The sequence below is a fragment of the Somniosus microcephalus genome, unplaced genomic scaffold (assembly GCF_052327205.1).
Source record: "Somniosus microcephalus isolate GS21.2 unplaced genomic scaffold, FLI_Smic_1.0 unresolved_chr1, whole genome shotgun sequence".
NCBI classification, from domain to species: Eukaryota; Metazoa; Chordata; class Chondrichthyes; order Squaliformes; family Somniosidae; genus Somniosus; species Somniosus microcephalus.
The window spans coordinates 157,922,324-157,940,174 of NW_028225179.1; the positions used below are offsets into that span (position 1 = coordinate 157,922,324).

The window sequence follows — 17,851 nt, forward strand, 5'->3', positions numbered from 1 at the left end:
CCCTCCCTCTTCTCAGCGTCGATGCTGCTCTGCCTTTTTCTGTGCCATCGGTCGGCTCTAGCCACCGCTGTGTGGGAAGGGTCTGCACTGTACCTGTTGCCAGCCCGTTTCACTGGAGTCTCCGTTGGATGGTCGACGCCCGTGCTTCTGGGCTCTCTGAAGAAATAGCAGTATTTTCTTCACTATCTCCTTGTCAAAGAGCCGTTTACAACAGAATTCACAGCAATGATGGAATTTCCTTCTGCAGAGTAGCAGGTAGGTTCGAATTTTCTCGTCGCCAATGTTAAATCCGTGTATCTTGATGTTGTGTGTCCTTCAATAACTAGACAGAGACTGCAGAGAACAATCAACAGGTGTTTACTGGATGAGGGTTACTCTAAAACTAACAGTACAGATCCCTACTCAGGGTTTATGTACAGGTGTGGTCACTGCCGGTACTACAATATACAGGAGCTGTAAAAAGTAGTTCTCCCCTTAAAGGTACATACACTACAGTCCCCTCATCCAAATCATTGATATAGATTGTGAATAGCTGGGGCCCAAGCACTGATCCTTGCAGTACACCACTAGTCACAGCCTGCCATCCTGAAAAAGACCCCTTTATCCTGCTCTTTGTTTTCTGTCTGTTAACCAATTCTCAATCTATGCTAGTATATTACCCCAATTCCATGTGCCCTAATTTTGTTCACCAAACTCTTGTGTGGGACATTATCGAAGGCCTTCTGAAAATCCAGATACACCACATCTACCGGTTCCCCTTTGTCTACTATACTAGTTACATCCTCAAAGAACTCCAATAGGTTTGTCAAACAGGATTTCCCTTTCATAAATCCATGTTGACTCATTCCAATCTTACTATTAGTTTCTAAGTGCCCAGTTATTGCATCCTTTATAATAGATTCCAGCATTTTCCCAACTACTGATGTGATGCTAACAGGTCTGTAGTTCCTCGTTTTCCCTCTCCCTCCTTTCTTGAATAGTGGGGTTAAATTTGCTATCCTCCAATCTGCAGGAACCATTCCAGAATCTATAGAATTTTGGAAATCCAGGGTGGAGCGCTGCACCATCTGAGCCACCGCTTCCCGGTTTCTTCAGCCGGTTCCACCGAGTCCAACTCGGGACAAAGGACAGGAGCCAGGCTCCCAGCATGGCCCGTGGCCCCGGGGAGCATGCGCTCTCTCAGCGGGGTAATCAGGGCATTCGATAGAGTGGTTTCTGGGGCACGGGGAATTGTGGGTGCTGCGGCCGCCATTAATCAGCAGCTGACAGGAAGAGTTTTATTGCAGGCTGACGGAAGGTAGGTCCCTGGCCGCCTCCGTAGGTCTTTTTGTTCCTTCAGTTTGAGCTGGAGTGGAGATGGAGGAGAAGCTGCTGGGTTTAACCCCCAGTACTTCTGAGCCCAGGAGCACCCAACAATTTCCAATGTGAGTCTGTCGAGGGAGGTGGATTCTGGGGGAGATTAGGTTGCTAAACAGACTCTGTCCCGACAATAGGTTGGGGTTCACAGAATCACAGAAACCCCACAGTGCAGATAGAGGCCATTTCGGCCCATCGAGCCTGCACCGACACATATCCCACCCGATCCCCGTAACCCCTACACCAACACATATCCCACCCTATCCCTGTAACCCCACGTATTTAATCCCCCTAACACTAAGGGTCCATTTATCATAGCCAATCAACCTAACCCGCACATTTTTGGAGTGTGGGAGGAAACCCACGCAAACATGGGGAGAATGTGCAAACTCCACACAGACAGTCGCCCGAGGCCGGATTCGAACCCGGGTCCCTGGCGCTGTGAGGCAACAGTGCTAACCACTATGCCACCGTGGGTTGTTTTCTTTGGAACAGAGGAGGCTGAGGGGAGACTTGATTGAGGTGTATAAAATTATGAGGGGCCTAGATAGAGTGGATAGGAATGACCTATTTCCCCTAGCAGAGGTCAATAACCAGGGGTCATAGAATTAAAGAAATTGGTAGAATGATTAGATGGGCGTTGATGAGAACTTTTTTCACCCAGTGGGTGGTGGGGGTCTGGAACTCACTGCCTCAAAGGGTGGTAGAGGCAGAAACCTTCAACAGATTTTAAAAGTACTAGCATATGCACTTGAAGTGCCGTAACCTACAAGGCTACGGAGCAAGATATGGAAAGTGTGATTAGGCTGGATAGCTCTTTCCAGCCAGCACAGACACGATGGGTCGAAAGGCCTCCTAAGTTTCTATGATTCTATTAAAATAGAAACAGAAGTTAGGAGCAGGAGTAGGCCATTCGGCCCCTCGAGCCTCTTTCATCATTTAATGAGATCATGGCCGATCATTCAAATTCAGTACCCTGGCCCTGCTTTCCCCCCATATCCCTTGATCCCTTTAGCATTTAGAAATATATCTAACTCCTTCTTGAATATATTTAATGAATTGGCCTCAACTGACTTCTGTGGTAGAGAATTCCACAGGTTCACCACTCTCTGGGTGAAGAAATTCCTCTTCCTCAGGGAATCAAGGGATATGGGGATAGTTCAGGAAAGTGGAGATGAGGTAGAAGATCAGCCATGATCTTATTGAATGGCGGAGCAGGCTCGAAGGGCCAAATGGCCGACTCCTGCTCCTATTTCTTATGTCCTTATGTCCACTGTTTGCGAGGAAGGTTTGATCTTTGGAGCTAAGGCGGGTAAATGGAGTTGAGGTGCAGACCAGCCCCGATCTCATTGAAAGGTGGAAAAACTCTCCAGGGGCTGAATGGCCCACTCCTGTTCCCACAACTAGCTCAGTCTGCTAATGGGCAGAGGGGCTGCCCTTCAGGTCAGATGTTAATCCAAGGCCGCGTCTGCCTCAAGTGGGTGATTCAGATCCCGCGGCAAAGAGGAGCCGGGGAGTTCTCCCGGTGTCCGGGCCAACATTCCTCCCTCAACCAGCACCGCCAAAGAGAGATTAACTGGTCATTCATCTCATTGGCTCTCTGTGGGATCTTGCTGTGTGTAAAATGACTGCTGCGTTTTCCTTGCTAACCACGGCTACTGCACTTGCGAGTAACGCATTGCGGGTGCAGTGAGTTTCTGGGCTGGGTTGAGATGGTGTTTGATCGCAAGTCTTTCATTGTTACAAAGTGCACCGCCGGCACCTGCGGGCAGGATATCAGTGCTGCAGGAAAGAATTCCCATTAAAAACGGCCCAAGAAGTGGTGACTGTCTCTGAAGGTTCACAAGGACAGTGATGCGCCTGGAGGGGGAGGGGAGGGGGAGGGGGGAAGGCACCCATTGGCTCAGAGGATAAAGGCCTCCAGGATTTAATGTCCTTCGGGTATATAACAGCCTTGGAGTTGATGGTGTTAGTGGAGGGTTTTGTATGGTTGATGTGGAAGTTGACTCTGTGCTTGTGGTTAATGGGGTAGAAATTGGAACTCATTGTTCCAGTTTATGGGGGTAAAATTGGCACAGTGAGGGACAGATTTGGTGACCAATGTCTGTGCCCAATTGGCTCGTGCCATTTTCAGGCGTCCTTGGAGTTCTCCCCAGTGTCCGGGTCAATATTTCATTGAACCAGTGAATCACACAGCACAGGAGGAGGTCACTCGGCCCCTCGTGCCTGTGCCGGCTCTTTGAAAGAGCGAAACAATTAATCCCACTCCACTGCCCTTTCCCTATAGCCCATACTTTCCCCTTCAGGTACTTATCCAATTCCCTTTTGAAGGCTACTATTGAATCTGTATCCACCACCCTATCAGGCAGTGCATTCCAAACACTAACCTCTCCTGTAAATAGGTTGTTCCTCATTTCGCCTCTGATTCTTTTGCCAATTACCTTCAATCTGTGCTCTCTGTTTACTGACCATTATCCCACTGGAAACAGTTTCTCCTTATTTACTCTATCCAAACCCTTCATGATATTGACCAGCTCTGTGAAATCTCCCCTTCACCTTCTCTGGTCTAAGGAGAACAACCTCAGCTTCTCCAGTCTCTCCACTTAACTGAAGTCCCGCATCCCTGGTACCATTCTAGTAAATCTCTTCCTAAAGTGTGGTTCCCAGAATTGGACACAATACTCCAGCTGGGGCCAAACCAATGATTTAGGAAGGTTCAGCATAACTTCCTTGCTATTGTAATCTATGACTCTGTTTATAAAGCTCAGGATACTGTATATTATTTAGCAGCCATCTCACCTTGTCCTGCCACCTTCAAAGATTTCTGTACAAACACCCCCAGGTCTCTCTCTTCCTGCACTCCCTTTAAAATTGGACCATTTATTTTATATTTGCCTCTCCCCATTCTTCCTATTGAAATGCATCATTTCACACTGTGTTGAATTGCATCTGCCATGTGTCTGCCCATTTCTGTCCATATCCCCCTGAAGTCTATTACTATCCTATTCACTGTTTACTACAATTCCAAGTGTTTTGTCATCTGCAAACTTTGAAATGTTGCTCTTTATACCCAAGTGAAGTGGAGTTAAGATGCAGATCAACCAATGTCTAATTGAATGACGGCAGAGGCTCGAGGGGCTGAATGGTGTACTCCTGTTCCTGTGTCAGCCTAGAAACTGAGTGTAAGGAGGTGATGAGCTCTGGAAAACCCCGAGCCCTGGGATGCTAAGACCCATCTCTGCACCTCCACTGTCTCTCTGCTTCAGATAGTGTGTCTCACCAGCAATCCAGCCTGGACCCTCCCTGGTCTGTGTGTCTCAGTAAACACACCAAGCAGCACTCGGCAATTCTGACACCACCTGCTTTAGACACAGACTCTGCAGACAGATGAAGCAGATACTTTTATTTCTGTGTGCAGGGTACAAGCAGACAACACTTTACAATTCATCAAACACTTTCAATACTTGGTTACAATGATATACTTTGTTTCCTATTAAACTCTGCAGGATATAACATTTAAAGCCCATTCATCAAACTCTGAAACACAGATGCAATTTTAGAATATGAGGTTGATCTGAATAAGAAAGACAGACTTGCATTTATATAGCGCCTTTCACAGCCTCAGGTTTGCCAAACCGCTTTACAGCCAATGAAGTACTTTTGAAGTGTAGCCACTGTTGTAATGTGGGAAACGCGACACAGTTCTTGCACAGCAAGCTCCCACAGACAGCAATCTGATTTTGTTTTACTAATACTGGTTGAGGGATAAATAAAACACCGATATACAACATGGGTTCAGCCCCAGCTGGAGCACTGGGTCCAATTCTGGGCTCTATCACTCCGGTTACACCAGGCGGGGGCTCTTAAAATCAGCCCGATCAGCCCGGGATGGGAATTGTAAGGATCCAGAGTCTGGAGCAAGGTGTAAATAAAACAAACAACACGTTTAGTTCATGCTTCTGGGATGTAATTAAGCCCCGAATCGCTGTGTTTTGAATAAATGCCACTTCTATGGTGCAGTTTAATAACAACGCTAGGCAGCAGAGGTGTTGCACTAATTCATCTCAAACACCGCCATGTAGCGCCACCTTCCGCCTGTGGAGCAACATTACAGGCAGGAAGGTCACCGGGTTCCTGCAGCTCACAGCTCATTCCACCCAGTCAGTTCCTCTCTACAATTCACCATCCATTTGTTTCTTCTCTCCCCCTCCTTCTATTCCCCAGCCCTACACAGGCCCTTGCTGATCTTTCAGTTCCCAGTTCCGATGCAGGGTGTATTCCCGGAATGTTAACCTGTCCTCTCTCTCCACAGGTGATGACCTTGTCCACTCTCTATTCTAAACACTTCACACGCTTGAATGTTCTGATCATTTCCAGCCCCTGGGTTTTCCCATGTTTCTGACACTCCCTCCTGTTCCCTTTTGATTTCACTTCTATCTGGTGCCCCTTTTACTTTTTCCTTCCCTCGGGTATTATTTAATTTGCCGTGTCTCGGATGGTCCCTTTGTCATGTCCTTCCCACTGGTGTTCTATCTCACCCTAGTTCCTCTCCCCTGCCCCTCTTTACCTTTAACTTCCCAGCTGGAGTCTCTGGTTCCCTTGGTGTATTTCTGCCCATGTTTTAATTCTCTTGTCTCTGGGCCCCGATGATTCTCGATGTTCTTGAGGTTTTTATTTAATTTTACAGGAGTCTCTGGAGCAGTTGCCATGAGTTTGTTCCCCTGCACCGATAAAACAAACAAATCTCACCAACAAGACATTGTCACTGGGTTGTAGCCGCCCTGACCTCAGGTGACATTTGGACCATCCGCACCACCTGTGACTGAGACCGACGCCCATCAGTTTGCAGCTGGCAGGAGGCAGGGTGAAATTATGGGATGGACCTGTTAGTGACCTTTAACCCCGCAGATTGTCAGCGGGGCAGAGTTTTCCCCAACTTCATTCCATCCCGGACAGAAGCTGGGAAAGATTCTCTCAGTGAAAGTGTGGGTGAAAGTGTGGAGATGGGACATGTTGTCCGCATTGTAAAATGACACCTGTCCGCCCTCATAGTCCAGGTACACCCCGATCCTCCGGGGCTTCACACTCGGAGTGAAGCGGGTCAGTGAGGGGGAGGTACCAGCAACATAGACACTTCCGGAGGACAGCCTCACAGTCCAGTATCCGGTCTCAGGTCTCAGGTCTCTTCCCCCTTTCCTCCCGGCTGACTCTCGGGTCACTCCCAGAAACCACCGAGTCTTGTCCCCCACCTCCACCTCCCAGTAGTGTCTCCCGGATGTGAATCCCTCTGATCCCAGGACACAGGCCCTGCGATCAAACCTCTCCGGGGTGTCAGGGAGCATCTGCCGTTTGTCTCCGAGTCTCACACTGGTCCGGTCCTCAGACAGGATGAGCCGGGGATTCGCTGTGTTCGGATCTAGAGTCAGAGAGGCTGGAGCTGGGGGAAAGTTAAAATAACACAGTCAGTGACTTAGTTTCTTGCTGTGATTTATTCAAACACTTTCCTTTTTCAAGTGACTACCCGGGCTCTGGGTTATGTTTACGTCCTGGAGGTCGATTTACATCGTTTTCATCCCCAACTCGTAGATAAAGGCCAGAGAACCACTGGAGACAGCAGGGGGGTGGGGGGAGGGAGGAGGGGAGGGAGGGCAGAGACAGAAATGCGGCAGGGATTTATTCAAACTTGCTTTTTAAAGTTCTCACTCCGGCTCCGGGTTGAATTCAGGGTGGGGGGTGGGGAGAGAGAACGGGTGGGGAGAGAGAACGGGAGGGGGAGGGAATGAGAGAGAGTGCGGCGAAGGGTAGAGGTGGGGCGGGGGAGGTGAGAGAGAGCGTTGGATGGGGAGGGGAGAGCGAGGGAGCTGGCCGGGAGAGAGGGGGGAGTGAGGGAGAGAAGGAGAGAGGGAAGGGGTGGGGTGGGGCGCGAGAGGGGGGGGCGCGGGAGGGGGAGGGGGAGGGGGCGAGAGCGCGGGAGGGGGAGGGGGCAGAGAGCGCGGGAGGGGGAGGGGCAGAGAGCGCGGGAGGGGGAGGGGAGTTAGTTGTGCTTTTTGGAGCTTTCTGTCGCCTCTGCCATCCTGCTGTGATCTTGAGCCACTGTGAGGAACTCTGCAGTCCCAGTCTCCCGCTATTCTCAGTGTCTGCAGAGTCCATCAAGGGCCTTTGAAAATTAACAAGGAATCGGTGACTGACAAGCTCTAATTTACTATCGCCCATTCTGTTGTTACCACCCAAACTAATTTTATCCGCAATCTCTCTCTGGAGGCGGGACCCACACACCACTAATCAGCACTGTCGATGTGTGGAGAGGGGGAAAGTACCGACAGCAGGAGAATAGAGAGAAGAGAAGGAAAAAGGTAAAGAGAAAACAATGAGGAGGGAGCTGCTGCAGAAAGGGAGAGAGAACCAAAAACAACCGAGGGAAACTAAATTAAAAAGCTCAGCAGAGGAAATGGGAGAGACAGGATACACCATGTACTGGAGACAAAGTCCCAGACACTCTTAGATTGATCACAATCAGCAGTGCAATTCCAGATTGAATAGAACAGCAAGGGTCTGGTTCAGCCTGAGACAGTGGCCAAGGAGGGGGTGGAGTTGATGGCCAGGATGTAGACTTGTTGACAATTTCCAAACTGATGGCTTAAATCTTCCCAATGTTTAACTGGAAAAAATTCCGGCTCCTCCATAACTGGATTCCAGATAATCTGTTGGACAACACACTGGCGGTGGAGGGGTCAAGAGAGGTGGTGGAGAGGTAGAGCTGGGCACCATCGGTGTACATCTGGAAACTGAGCCTGTTTCTGTGGATGAGGTTGACAAGTGGCAACATGTAGATCAGTGAGAGAAGAAGACCAAGAATAAATACTTGAGAATCTCCTGGGGTGCCGTGCGGGGGCGGGAAGAGAAGCCATTGCTGGAGATACTCTGGCTACAATCAAATAGGCAAATGTGAACCAAGTAAAGGCAGTCCCACTGAGTAGGACAATTGAGGAGAGACATTGGAGGAGAATGGTCAATGTTTGCAGAGAGCTCCAGGAGGATGAGGAGGGAAAATGCGCTATACTCACTGTCACAGAGCATGTTATTTGTGACCTTTATTAGGGCCACTTTGGGGCTATGATGACAGGGATGAAAATATGGTTAGTGTGGTTCAAACATACAGTTGTGGGAAAATGGCCAGGGATTTCAGAAGTGATCGCACGTTGAAGGACTTTGTAGAAGAAAGTAAGGTTGGAGATCAAGTGCAAGGACAGAGGGATAGAGGGTGGGTAATTTTGAGGAAGGTTGTGGTGACATTGGATTTGAAAAGGAGCTGGATAGGCTGTGAGGAGAGGGAACCATTTACAATGTGAGCAAACAGGAAACCAGGAAGAGAAGTTGGGTGGGCAGCAGTTTAGTGGGAATGGGGTCAATGGAGCAGGAGGTGGGTCCAGCAGAGAATACAATCTCAGTAAGACAGGCAGCCTGGCTTCTGATTGGTTACTGGCACCATGGATATGTAAAATAAAGAGAATAATGCAGCGAGAGAATAAAAATAAAAATACCAAACATTGAACCGAATGTTGATGTTTTATCCAGTAGGAATATTGGTATAAAATATCAGAACATACATTGATGTGAATTTAAGAACTGAAGTAAGAACTGTGAATAACTCAAAGCAGATCAGAGAAAATGGGTGAGAGTCTAGGTGGAAGTGAGTGATGATGGGATTAGTGTCACTGTGTGAAGCTGCTTTCAAAGGTGATGCGATGACTTTCTAGAGTGGTTCTAAATTCGGGTTTAAGCAGCTGTTTTCAAAGGCCACAAGGAAAGTACTGTTGTGAGTAAAATATTTCACAGGTAAGACAGAGTCCAGCATAAGGGATGTGTTGGAAATAAATACACTGCAATTACATCTGAAGGAGAAACTGACATTTCTAATGCTCCTGACAAATATCTCAAAGCGCTTCACACAATGTATTACTTTTGAAGTGTATGTTCTGCTGTGATATAGGGCAGTGTGTCCAATAGGGCAGGGGGTCCAAATTAGACCTCCCCTCTCCTCAGCCCTCACAATCCCACTCTCCAAGCCCAGGCAGCTCAGTCCTATTTGGGTTTACATTTTTTGCCAGCTTCTTATCAAACTCTCTCTTGAAGCTGCTGATACCCTCAGACAACTCTGCCTCCCTTACTTTCCATACCCTCCGCATAAAGTATTTGGGAGTGATTTACGTCTCTCTATCGCCCGGATTTAAAGTGTAAATGGAGCAGTAATGAGGCAAAAATCACACGCAGTGCTTCCCACCTGGTTCCCACCAATGCCCGCCGGGATATGGTGTCGCAGCCGGGAAATAGGAATCCAGCGCAAGGAGTTCGTTCTCTCCGGTGTCCTGGCCAATATTTGTCCCTCAACCAAAATCACCAAAACTGGTCATCTGGTCATTATCACATTGCTGTTTGTGGGAGCTTGCTGTGCAGAAATTGGTTGTGGCGTTTCCTACATTACAACAGTGACTACACTTTAAAAACTCTTCATTGGCTGTAAAGCACTTTGGGACGTCCTGAGGTCGTGAAAGGCGGGATATCAAGCAGTGGGCTCACTGACTCACTGCCTGCCCGATCAATGGGGTCACTCAAAAACCCAACCTCGCTCAATCCAAACTGCCTTTTCACCCTCCCTTTTCTCAGTTTGAGACTATCCCTACTTTGTTGTAGACTCTGTGACTGTGTTAAACCTGTGGATGTTTATCTTCTCTCTGCGGTTTCGGATCTTGAATAATTCAGTAAGATCACCCCAAGCCCTCCCTTATCCAGAGCAAAGACTCCTGACTTCCAGACCAGACACGGACATCAGTGATCATTTAATCCGGGGTCTGGGAGCCCGTTCAGTCTCTTCTCATCTGGATTTATAAATCAGGAAAATGAATATAAGAGTTTTACCGGGGTTAATGGCGTCTATCATTTCTCTCCACGCTGTGTACTGTAAAGGGCCGTTGAACTTTCCAATAGACAGGGCACTATCTGTTACTGACAGTACTTGACCTTCATCACTAATCCTGTAAATATTGAACAGTTGATGTTATAAATCGACATTTAACATTTTTCTGAGTTATTTTACCAAATTCTGCAGAGTTTCAGTAAAGAGCATGTCCTACCTCCTCTTCTGACAAGCTTCCTCCTGAAATAAATAAAACACAAACAGTGAGGAGGATAGTGAAAGACTTCAGGAGGACACAGACAGGCTGGTGAAATGAGCAGACACAGGGCAGGTAGAATTTAACACAGAGAAGTGTGAAGTGAAGCATTTTGGAAGGAAGAGTGAGGAGAGGCAAAATAAACTAAATGGAACAATTTTAAATGTGGTGCAGGAACAGAGAGACCTGGGGGATCACATTCACAAATCGCCGAGATAATTGGCAAAATAAGAGAGTGGGGATTTTTTAACAGTGACTTGTGATGATCAAGGCATCAAGGGGTATGGGGAGAGAGCGGGAATATGGTATTGAGATAGAGGATCAGCCATGATCATATTGAATGGCGGAACAGGCTCGAAGGGCCGAATGGCCTACTCCTGCTCCTATTTTTTCTATGTTTCTATGATTTGGAAAGCACTGACTGACAGGAAGTAGATTTAATAACTATTTACAAAATGGAATTGGAAATATACTTGGAAAGAGATAAACATTGCAGGGCTGTGGGGAAAGAGCAGGGGGAGTGGGTCTAATTGCAAAGCTCTTTCAAAGAGCCGGCACAGGCACAATGGGCCTTTTGTGCTGTGGGATTCTATGATTGTAAGTAGTTGAAAAGCCTGATTTGTGTGTCAGATACTGGAACTCAACATCAGTGTCACTCACAGACACAGTGACTCTCACACCCACCGCACCAGACACACCCAGACACTCACAACATGGAACTGGAACTGGATTGCAATCTGAGTGCCAGGAAAATATTAAACATGCGCAACACGGAAATAATTACAAGCAAAATATCAAGATCACCACAACTCATTCCCGGGAGGTTGCAGGTATTCCCGGGAATCTGCGGACAGTGTGGGAGCCGGTTAGTTCAGTGACAACAACAGAACCGCCCCGGAATAGACAAAACAGTCGGTTTAAATCAGTTTCGAATTATTCAGCAAATGCTGCATTTATTTCAGTTATCATCGGTTATTTTGTGACTGTGTGAAGTTTCACTGAACTGACCCGCAATATAATCCTCACCTTCAGAAATGTCAGCCCGTCTTTTTGCTCCATCTCTTTCTGCAACTTTGAGAGTTTCTCCTGAATAGAATTTAAATTCTCTTGAATTTCTCGGAGGTTTTTCTCCATTGTTTCTAGAATCTCCCCCTCTTGTTCCCTGAGATCTCTGATTAAACGCTGCTCTTTCTCACTGAGAATCTGGTGCATTTTAGCGAACTCGGATGTGATGCGGGTCTGCAGACTACTCGACTGTTCCTACCAAATGAAATGTGAAACATAATTAATGTACCGCGATAAAGGGAACAAAACTAACCGAGATCCCAGAAAATCAGCACAGGGAGACCTTACCCTAACTGCAGAAATCTGCTGTTTCTGTTTTAATTCAGTTTCTAGAGCCGTCGATTTCTTCTCTGTGAGAGAATCTAAGGAAGATTTCAGCTGATCCTGGGATTGGGGGAGAAAATCACAGAATAAAAGTGATACACCATGAAAATGTGATAAAATAATCAGGTGATCAAATCTGTTCCCTTTTACCTTGTAGATTCCAACAGCTTCTTTAATGGACATGAAGCGGTGCTCTCTGTGTTCCCGCGCATCTATACAAGTGTAACAGATCAATTTCTTGTCAGTTTCACAAAACAGCTTCAGTTCTTCCTGATGTTCCTCACAGTGAAGTTTACTTTCCTTCTCTTTCGGATTCAGGGTTAATTTTCGAGCTTTCTCGGCCAGATTCGCTAAGGCCCGATTTACTCTGAGGTTTATTTCCGGAAACTCCTCCCTACATTCCGGGCAGGAGTTTGTCTCCTTCTTTTCCCAACACTGTGTGATACAGGAGCGGCAGAAGTTGTGGTCACAATCCAGTATTACCGGGTCGGTGAAGAAATCCAGACAAATGGGACAAATTGCCTCCTCAGACAAACTCTCGGCCTGCTGTCTGGAAGCCATGTTCACCCTCAGCACTTCCTGATTCAAACCGCTTTCAGTTTCGATGTTTTTCTGCTGCCGAACACCTTCAGTTCGGCGATTTCAGCCTATCAGAGCACGGAGGGGAATAATTGAACCCTGGCCGGGAGGGTGAAGGTTCCTGGAGTGTGGGCAGTGGGGGGAGGGAGAGAGAGGGAGGGAGGAGGCGGAGATGGGCGGGGATCGAGATTCCAGGGCACTTTGCTCCAGACCGAACTCACTGCCGACTACAAACCCTCTGGTGACACATGGTGTGAGATAGAGATCCATAAACTGAATTGTGCTAATGATTGCAGCCGCTCACCCTAAAACACAAAGTGCCACAAATGTCAAGGAGTGACTTTAGATGACAGGTACAGAGAAGATCTTTAGAGGGATTGAAGCATTGAGGATCGATTTTATCTGCTAGAAAGAAAGACTTGCATTTATATAGCGCCTTGGAAGGTAGCAAATGTAACCCCACTATTTAGGAAAGGAGGGAGAGCGAAAACGGGGAACTGCAGACCAGTTAACCTGACATCAGGAGCGGGGACAATGCTGGAATCTATTATTAAGGAGGTGGTTACAGGGCACTTAGTAAATAACAATAGGATTGGGCAGAGTCAACAGGGATTAATGACAAGGAAATCGTGCTTAACAAATCTGTTCGAGTTTTTTGAAGTTGTAACTAGCAGAGTAAATAAGGGGGAACCAGTGGATGTGGTTTTTGGATTTTCAGAAGGCATTCGATCAGGTGCCACACAAGAGGTTATTAAACAAAATTAAGGCTCATGGGATTGGGGTAATATACTAGCATGGATTGAGGATTGGTTAACGGGTAGAAAACAGTGAGTAGGAATAAACGGATCATTTTTGGGTTGGCAGGCTGTAACGAGTGGGGTACCGCAAGGATCAGTGCTTGGGCCTCAGCTATTCACAATCTACATCAATGATTTGGATGAGGGGACCAAATGTAACATATCCAAGTTTGCTGATGATACAAAGCTGGGTGGGAATGTAAGTTGTGAGGAGGATGTAAGGAGGCTTTAAGGGGATATAGGCAGTCTAAGTGAGTGGGCAAAAACATGGCAAATGGAATGTAATGTGGAGAAATGTGAAGTTATTCACTTTGGTAGGAAAAATAGAAAAGCAAACTATGTTTCAAACGGTGAAAGATTGGGAAATGTTGGTGTTCAGAGGACCTGGGTGTCCTTGTACACAAATCACTGAAAGTTAACATGCAGGTACAGCAAACAATTAGGAAAGCAAATGGTATGATGGCCTTTATTACAAGAGGATTTGAGTATAAGAGTAAAGACGTCTTACTGCAATTATATAGGGCCCTGGTGAGACCACACCTGGAGTATTGTGTACAGTTTTGATCTCCTTACCTAAGGAAGGATATACTTGCCATAGAGGGAGTGCAACGAAAGTTCACCAGACTGGTTCCTGGGATGTGGGTTTGTCCTATGAGGAGAGATTGAGTAGACTAGGCCAATATTCTCTAGAGTTTAGAAGAATGAGAGGTGATCTCATTGAAACATACACAATTCTTACAGGGCTTGACAGGGTAGATGCAGGGAGGATGTTTCCCCTGGCTGGGGAGTCTAGAACCAGGGGTCACAGTCTCAGAATAAGGGGTCGGCCATTTAGGACTGAGATGAGGAGAAATTTCTTCACACAGAGGGTGGTGAATCTTTGGAATTCTCTACCCCAGAGGGCTGTGGAGGCTCAATCGTTGAGTATATTCAAGACAGAGAGCGATAGATTTTTGAATATTAAGGGAATCCAGGGATATGGGGATAGTGCAGGAAAGTGGAGATGAGGTAGAAGATCAGCCATGATCTTATTGAATGGCAGAGCAGGCTCGAAGGGCCAAATGGCCGACTCCTACTCCTATTTCTTATGTCCTTATGTGAAGATGCAGTGGATTTTCTGTCGAGGCCGGGTCCTCCCAGGCCACTCCATAACACAGGCCTCTGTGCTCAATGGATCCTTCCCAGGGACACTGGCCCAGAAAAAAACATCAACTGAGGCCTTGGAGTGTCAACTTTCCTCCAATATTAGAAGGAATTTCTTTACATGGAGGTTGGTGAGAATGTGAAACTCGCTGCCTCATTGGGTGGTTGAAGTTGAGAGCATTGATGCATTGAAAGTGAGGCTTGAAATCCAAGATGACTTTATACTGTACAGAATGTATTTGGAGCTTGTTTCATATATGTTTGAGTAAATTAAGTTTGTTTTCGGAAATAGAAAAGATTCTCGAGTTACTCAAACTGTGTGTCGGGTATTTTGGGTCTGTGGATTCACATCTCAGGCAGTGCTGCCCTCCCAGTCCCTGAGACGCTGTTTGATCGCAAGTCTGTCATTGTTACAAAGTGCATTACTGCCACCTGCTGGCAGCATATCAGTGCTGCAGGAAAGAATCCCCATTAAAAACGGCCCAAGAAGCGGTGACTGTCTCTGAAGGTTCACAGGCACGGTGGGCCGAATGGCCTCCTTCTGTGCTGTATCATCCTCTGATTCTTATGTATTCTTACACTTGGATCTGATCAAATCCACCTTCTCAAAATTGATTTCATTCAATCCCATTGTTTGATTACACGTTCCAGGGCCCTCATTGGGAAAGATTAGCTAGAAAATGCCACAATCATGTGGGAAATATACACACATTAGGATTCGCCATTAATGTGTAGGGTTTGATATATGCTGCAGTATTTAGCGAGCTTTGAATTGCCCGACATAAACCAATATGATTGTCACCAAGGCATTGTTGGGCCCACAGAGCGAGTTCAGTCGAGTAATGGTGGAGAACAAGTGACTGGCGAACTCGGGAACTGAACAGGGTCGCTGTCAGTCTTGGTCTCAAGACTCTGTCTTGGGCAAGTCAACTCCAGTCTGCTGCACTCCTGGTGTGTCGGTTCTTCTGGCGAATATCGCGATGGCATTCACTCTGCGGGGCAAAATGTGTGTCGCTCAACTCTCTCTGCGGACCTGGTTAGACTGGACAGAGGCTCATAGGGTCACGGAGCTCTGTAAGATCGCTTGTGAGAGCCGGACTTTCCATCTCAAATGTGTCCTTATATATTTCTCACTCCCGTTTACTGAGTTCATTGTTAACTCCCGCCTTTGTCTCTAACATGACATCTACTCGCCTGTCTCTTCCAAACGGCCGCTTATGAGCAGCTCTGATAATGTAGTAACAACAGGAGATGCTGGAAACACTCAGCAGGCCAGGCAGCCTCCCTCGCTCGGGGTCAGAGAGGGGAAGGTCAGAGGGGAGAGTGAAAACACAGCAGGGGGTGAGATTGGAAGAAGGGATGGGGTCAGAGGAAAGTGAAGGGGAAGAAGGTTCCGGAGGGGCGCTGGTGTCCAAGAGTTGTTGAAGTTCGTGATCCTTGACATCTGAAAGGAAGAAAACAAGTTTTTTGTTGAAGCGCCAGATGAGGCAAAGGATGAACTGGAACTGTGGACCAGGACAGCTTTGAGATAGAGTGCATCGGTGCTGCTGAAGGGAGAGGGCGAGAGTGTTGATGTGGCGACGCATGGCATTGAGCGTGGATCTCAGGATGTAGCGAGAGCAGTAGTTCGAGGAACGCTGAATATCCCGGAGATATCTGTAATCCTGGGGGGATCCAAAACACGAAGGGTGGAATTTCAGTTGGAATCCACGTGGAATAAGTCGGAACCGGAGACAGATGCTGAGGAAAGAGATGTGGCTGTGAAAACGAGTCTTGGCAGATACCTGATCAAACACGAGAAGGGAAACCGAAAGCAATGAAGATGAACAAGGTTGAAGAGACAAACGGAAATCCGGTCGGAGAGAAGAGCAGAACTTCTTCAAGGTGGGCATTCCGAGGAGAGAAGTGGCAGTGAACCAAACACTAATACAACAGCAAAATACTGCGGATGCTGGAAATCTGAAATAACAACAGAAAATGCTGGAAACACTCAGCAGGTCAGGCAGCATCTGATAATGTAGCATTAGTTCATCATGACAGGGATAAGGAATCTTGCCAGTAGGCACTTTACAGCTTCCGGTCTCAACACTGAGTTCAAGAACTTCAGATCATAACCACCGTCACCATTCTGCTGGAACCATTCACATCTCCTCTGGACCCACCTTTGGTTATTCACAATATATATAAATGATCTAGACAAGAGAACTAGATGTAATATCTCCAAGTTTGCAGACGACACAAAGCTGGGTGGGCGTGTGTGCTGTGAGGAGGATGCAGAGAAACTCCAGTATGATTTAGACAGGTTGGGTGATTGGGCAGATGCAGTATAATGAGGATAAATGCGAGGTTATCCACTTCGATGGCAAGAACAGGGAGACAGATTATTATCTGAACGACAATAGATTGGGAAAAGGGGAAGTGCAAGGAGACCTGGGTGTCCTTGTGCACCAGTCGCTGAAGGTCAGCATGCAGGTGCAGCAGGCGGTTAAGAAGGCAAATGGTATGATGGCCTTCATAACGAGAGGATTCGAGTACAGGAGCAAGGATGTCTTGCTGCAGTTGTACAGGGCCTTGGTGAGGCCACACCTTGAGTATTGTGTGCAGTTTTGGTCGCCTTATCTGAGGAGGGATGTAGTTGCCATGGAGGGAGTGCAGCGAAGATTCACCAGACTGATACCTGGGATGGCAGGAATGATGTGTGAGGAGAGATTGGGTCGATTAGGCTTATATTTGCTAGAGTTTAGAAGAATGAGAGGGGATCTCATTAAGCCTTATAAAATTCTAACAGGACTAGACAGACTAGATGCAGGAAGGATGTTCCCGATGGCGGGGGAGTCCATAACCAGGGGTCACAGTCTAAGGATAAGGGGTAAGCCATTTAGGACTGAGATGCGGAGGAATTTCTTCACCCAGAGAGTGGTGAACCTGTGGAATTCTCTGCCACTCAGGGCAGTTGAGGCCAATTCATTAAATATATTCAAGAAGGAGTTGGATATATTTCTTGAGCCTAAATGGATCAAAGGATATGGGGAGAAGGCAGGGACAGGGTACTGAATTTGGATGATCAGCCATGATCTCATTGAATGGCGGAGCAGGCTAGAAGGGCCGATTGGCCTACTCCTGCTCCTATCTTCTATGTTTCTATGTTTCTTTACTTGTCCCATTACCACCCTCGTTTGCTTTGCACCATCATCCCTTTTGATATTTATTCACTCCAGCCCCCCACCCTATCACAGACCCTCCCTTTTGTTATTTCCCAGCGCGCCCACCCCTCCCCCCTTCCCCTGGCTCTGTACCTGCTTACAGATTGTTAAATCTCCAACCCTTTCCAGTTCTGACCAAAGGTCACCGACCTGAAACGTTCTGTTTTTCCCTCCACTGATGCTGCCTGATCTGCTGGGTGTTTCCAGTATTTTC

General features: G+C 47.2%; 1 protein-coding gene across 2 annotated transcripts; it reads right to left on the bottom strand.

Annotated features, from left to right (window-relative positions):
- Positions 1–4,744: 4,744 nt before the first annotated feature.
- On the bottom strand, positions 4,745–17,618 carry LOC147096349 (zinc-binding protein A33-like). 2 transcript variants are annotated; one of them, XM_085975155.1, is made up of 8 exons: positions 16,404–17,618; positions 12,707–12,714; positions 12,066–12,494; positions 11,880–11,975; positions 11,553–11,786; positions 10,488–10,510; positions 10,273–10,388; positions 4,745–6,793 (listed from the first exon to the last, which is right to left on the bottom strand). In XM_085975155.1, exons 1-8 carry the CDS (start codon positions 16,456–16,458, stop codon positions 6,243–6,245), a joined length of 1,512 nt encoding a protein of 503 aa, XP_085831281.1. In that variant the 5' UTR covers positions 16,459–17,618; the 3' UTR covers positions 4,745–6,242. The 2 variants fall into 2 exon arrangements, with proteins under 2 accessions (XP_085831281.1, XP_085831280.1); XM_085975154.1 differs by lacking the exons at positions 12,707–12,714; positions 16,404–17,618 and having other exon boundaries at positions 12,066–12,606.
- Positions 17,619–17,851: the final 233 nt, after the last annotated feature.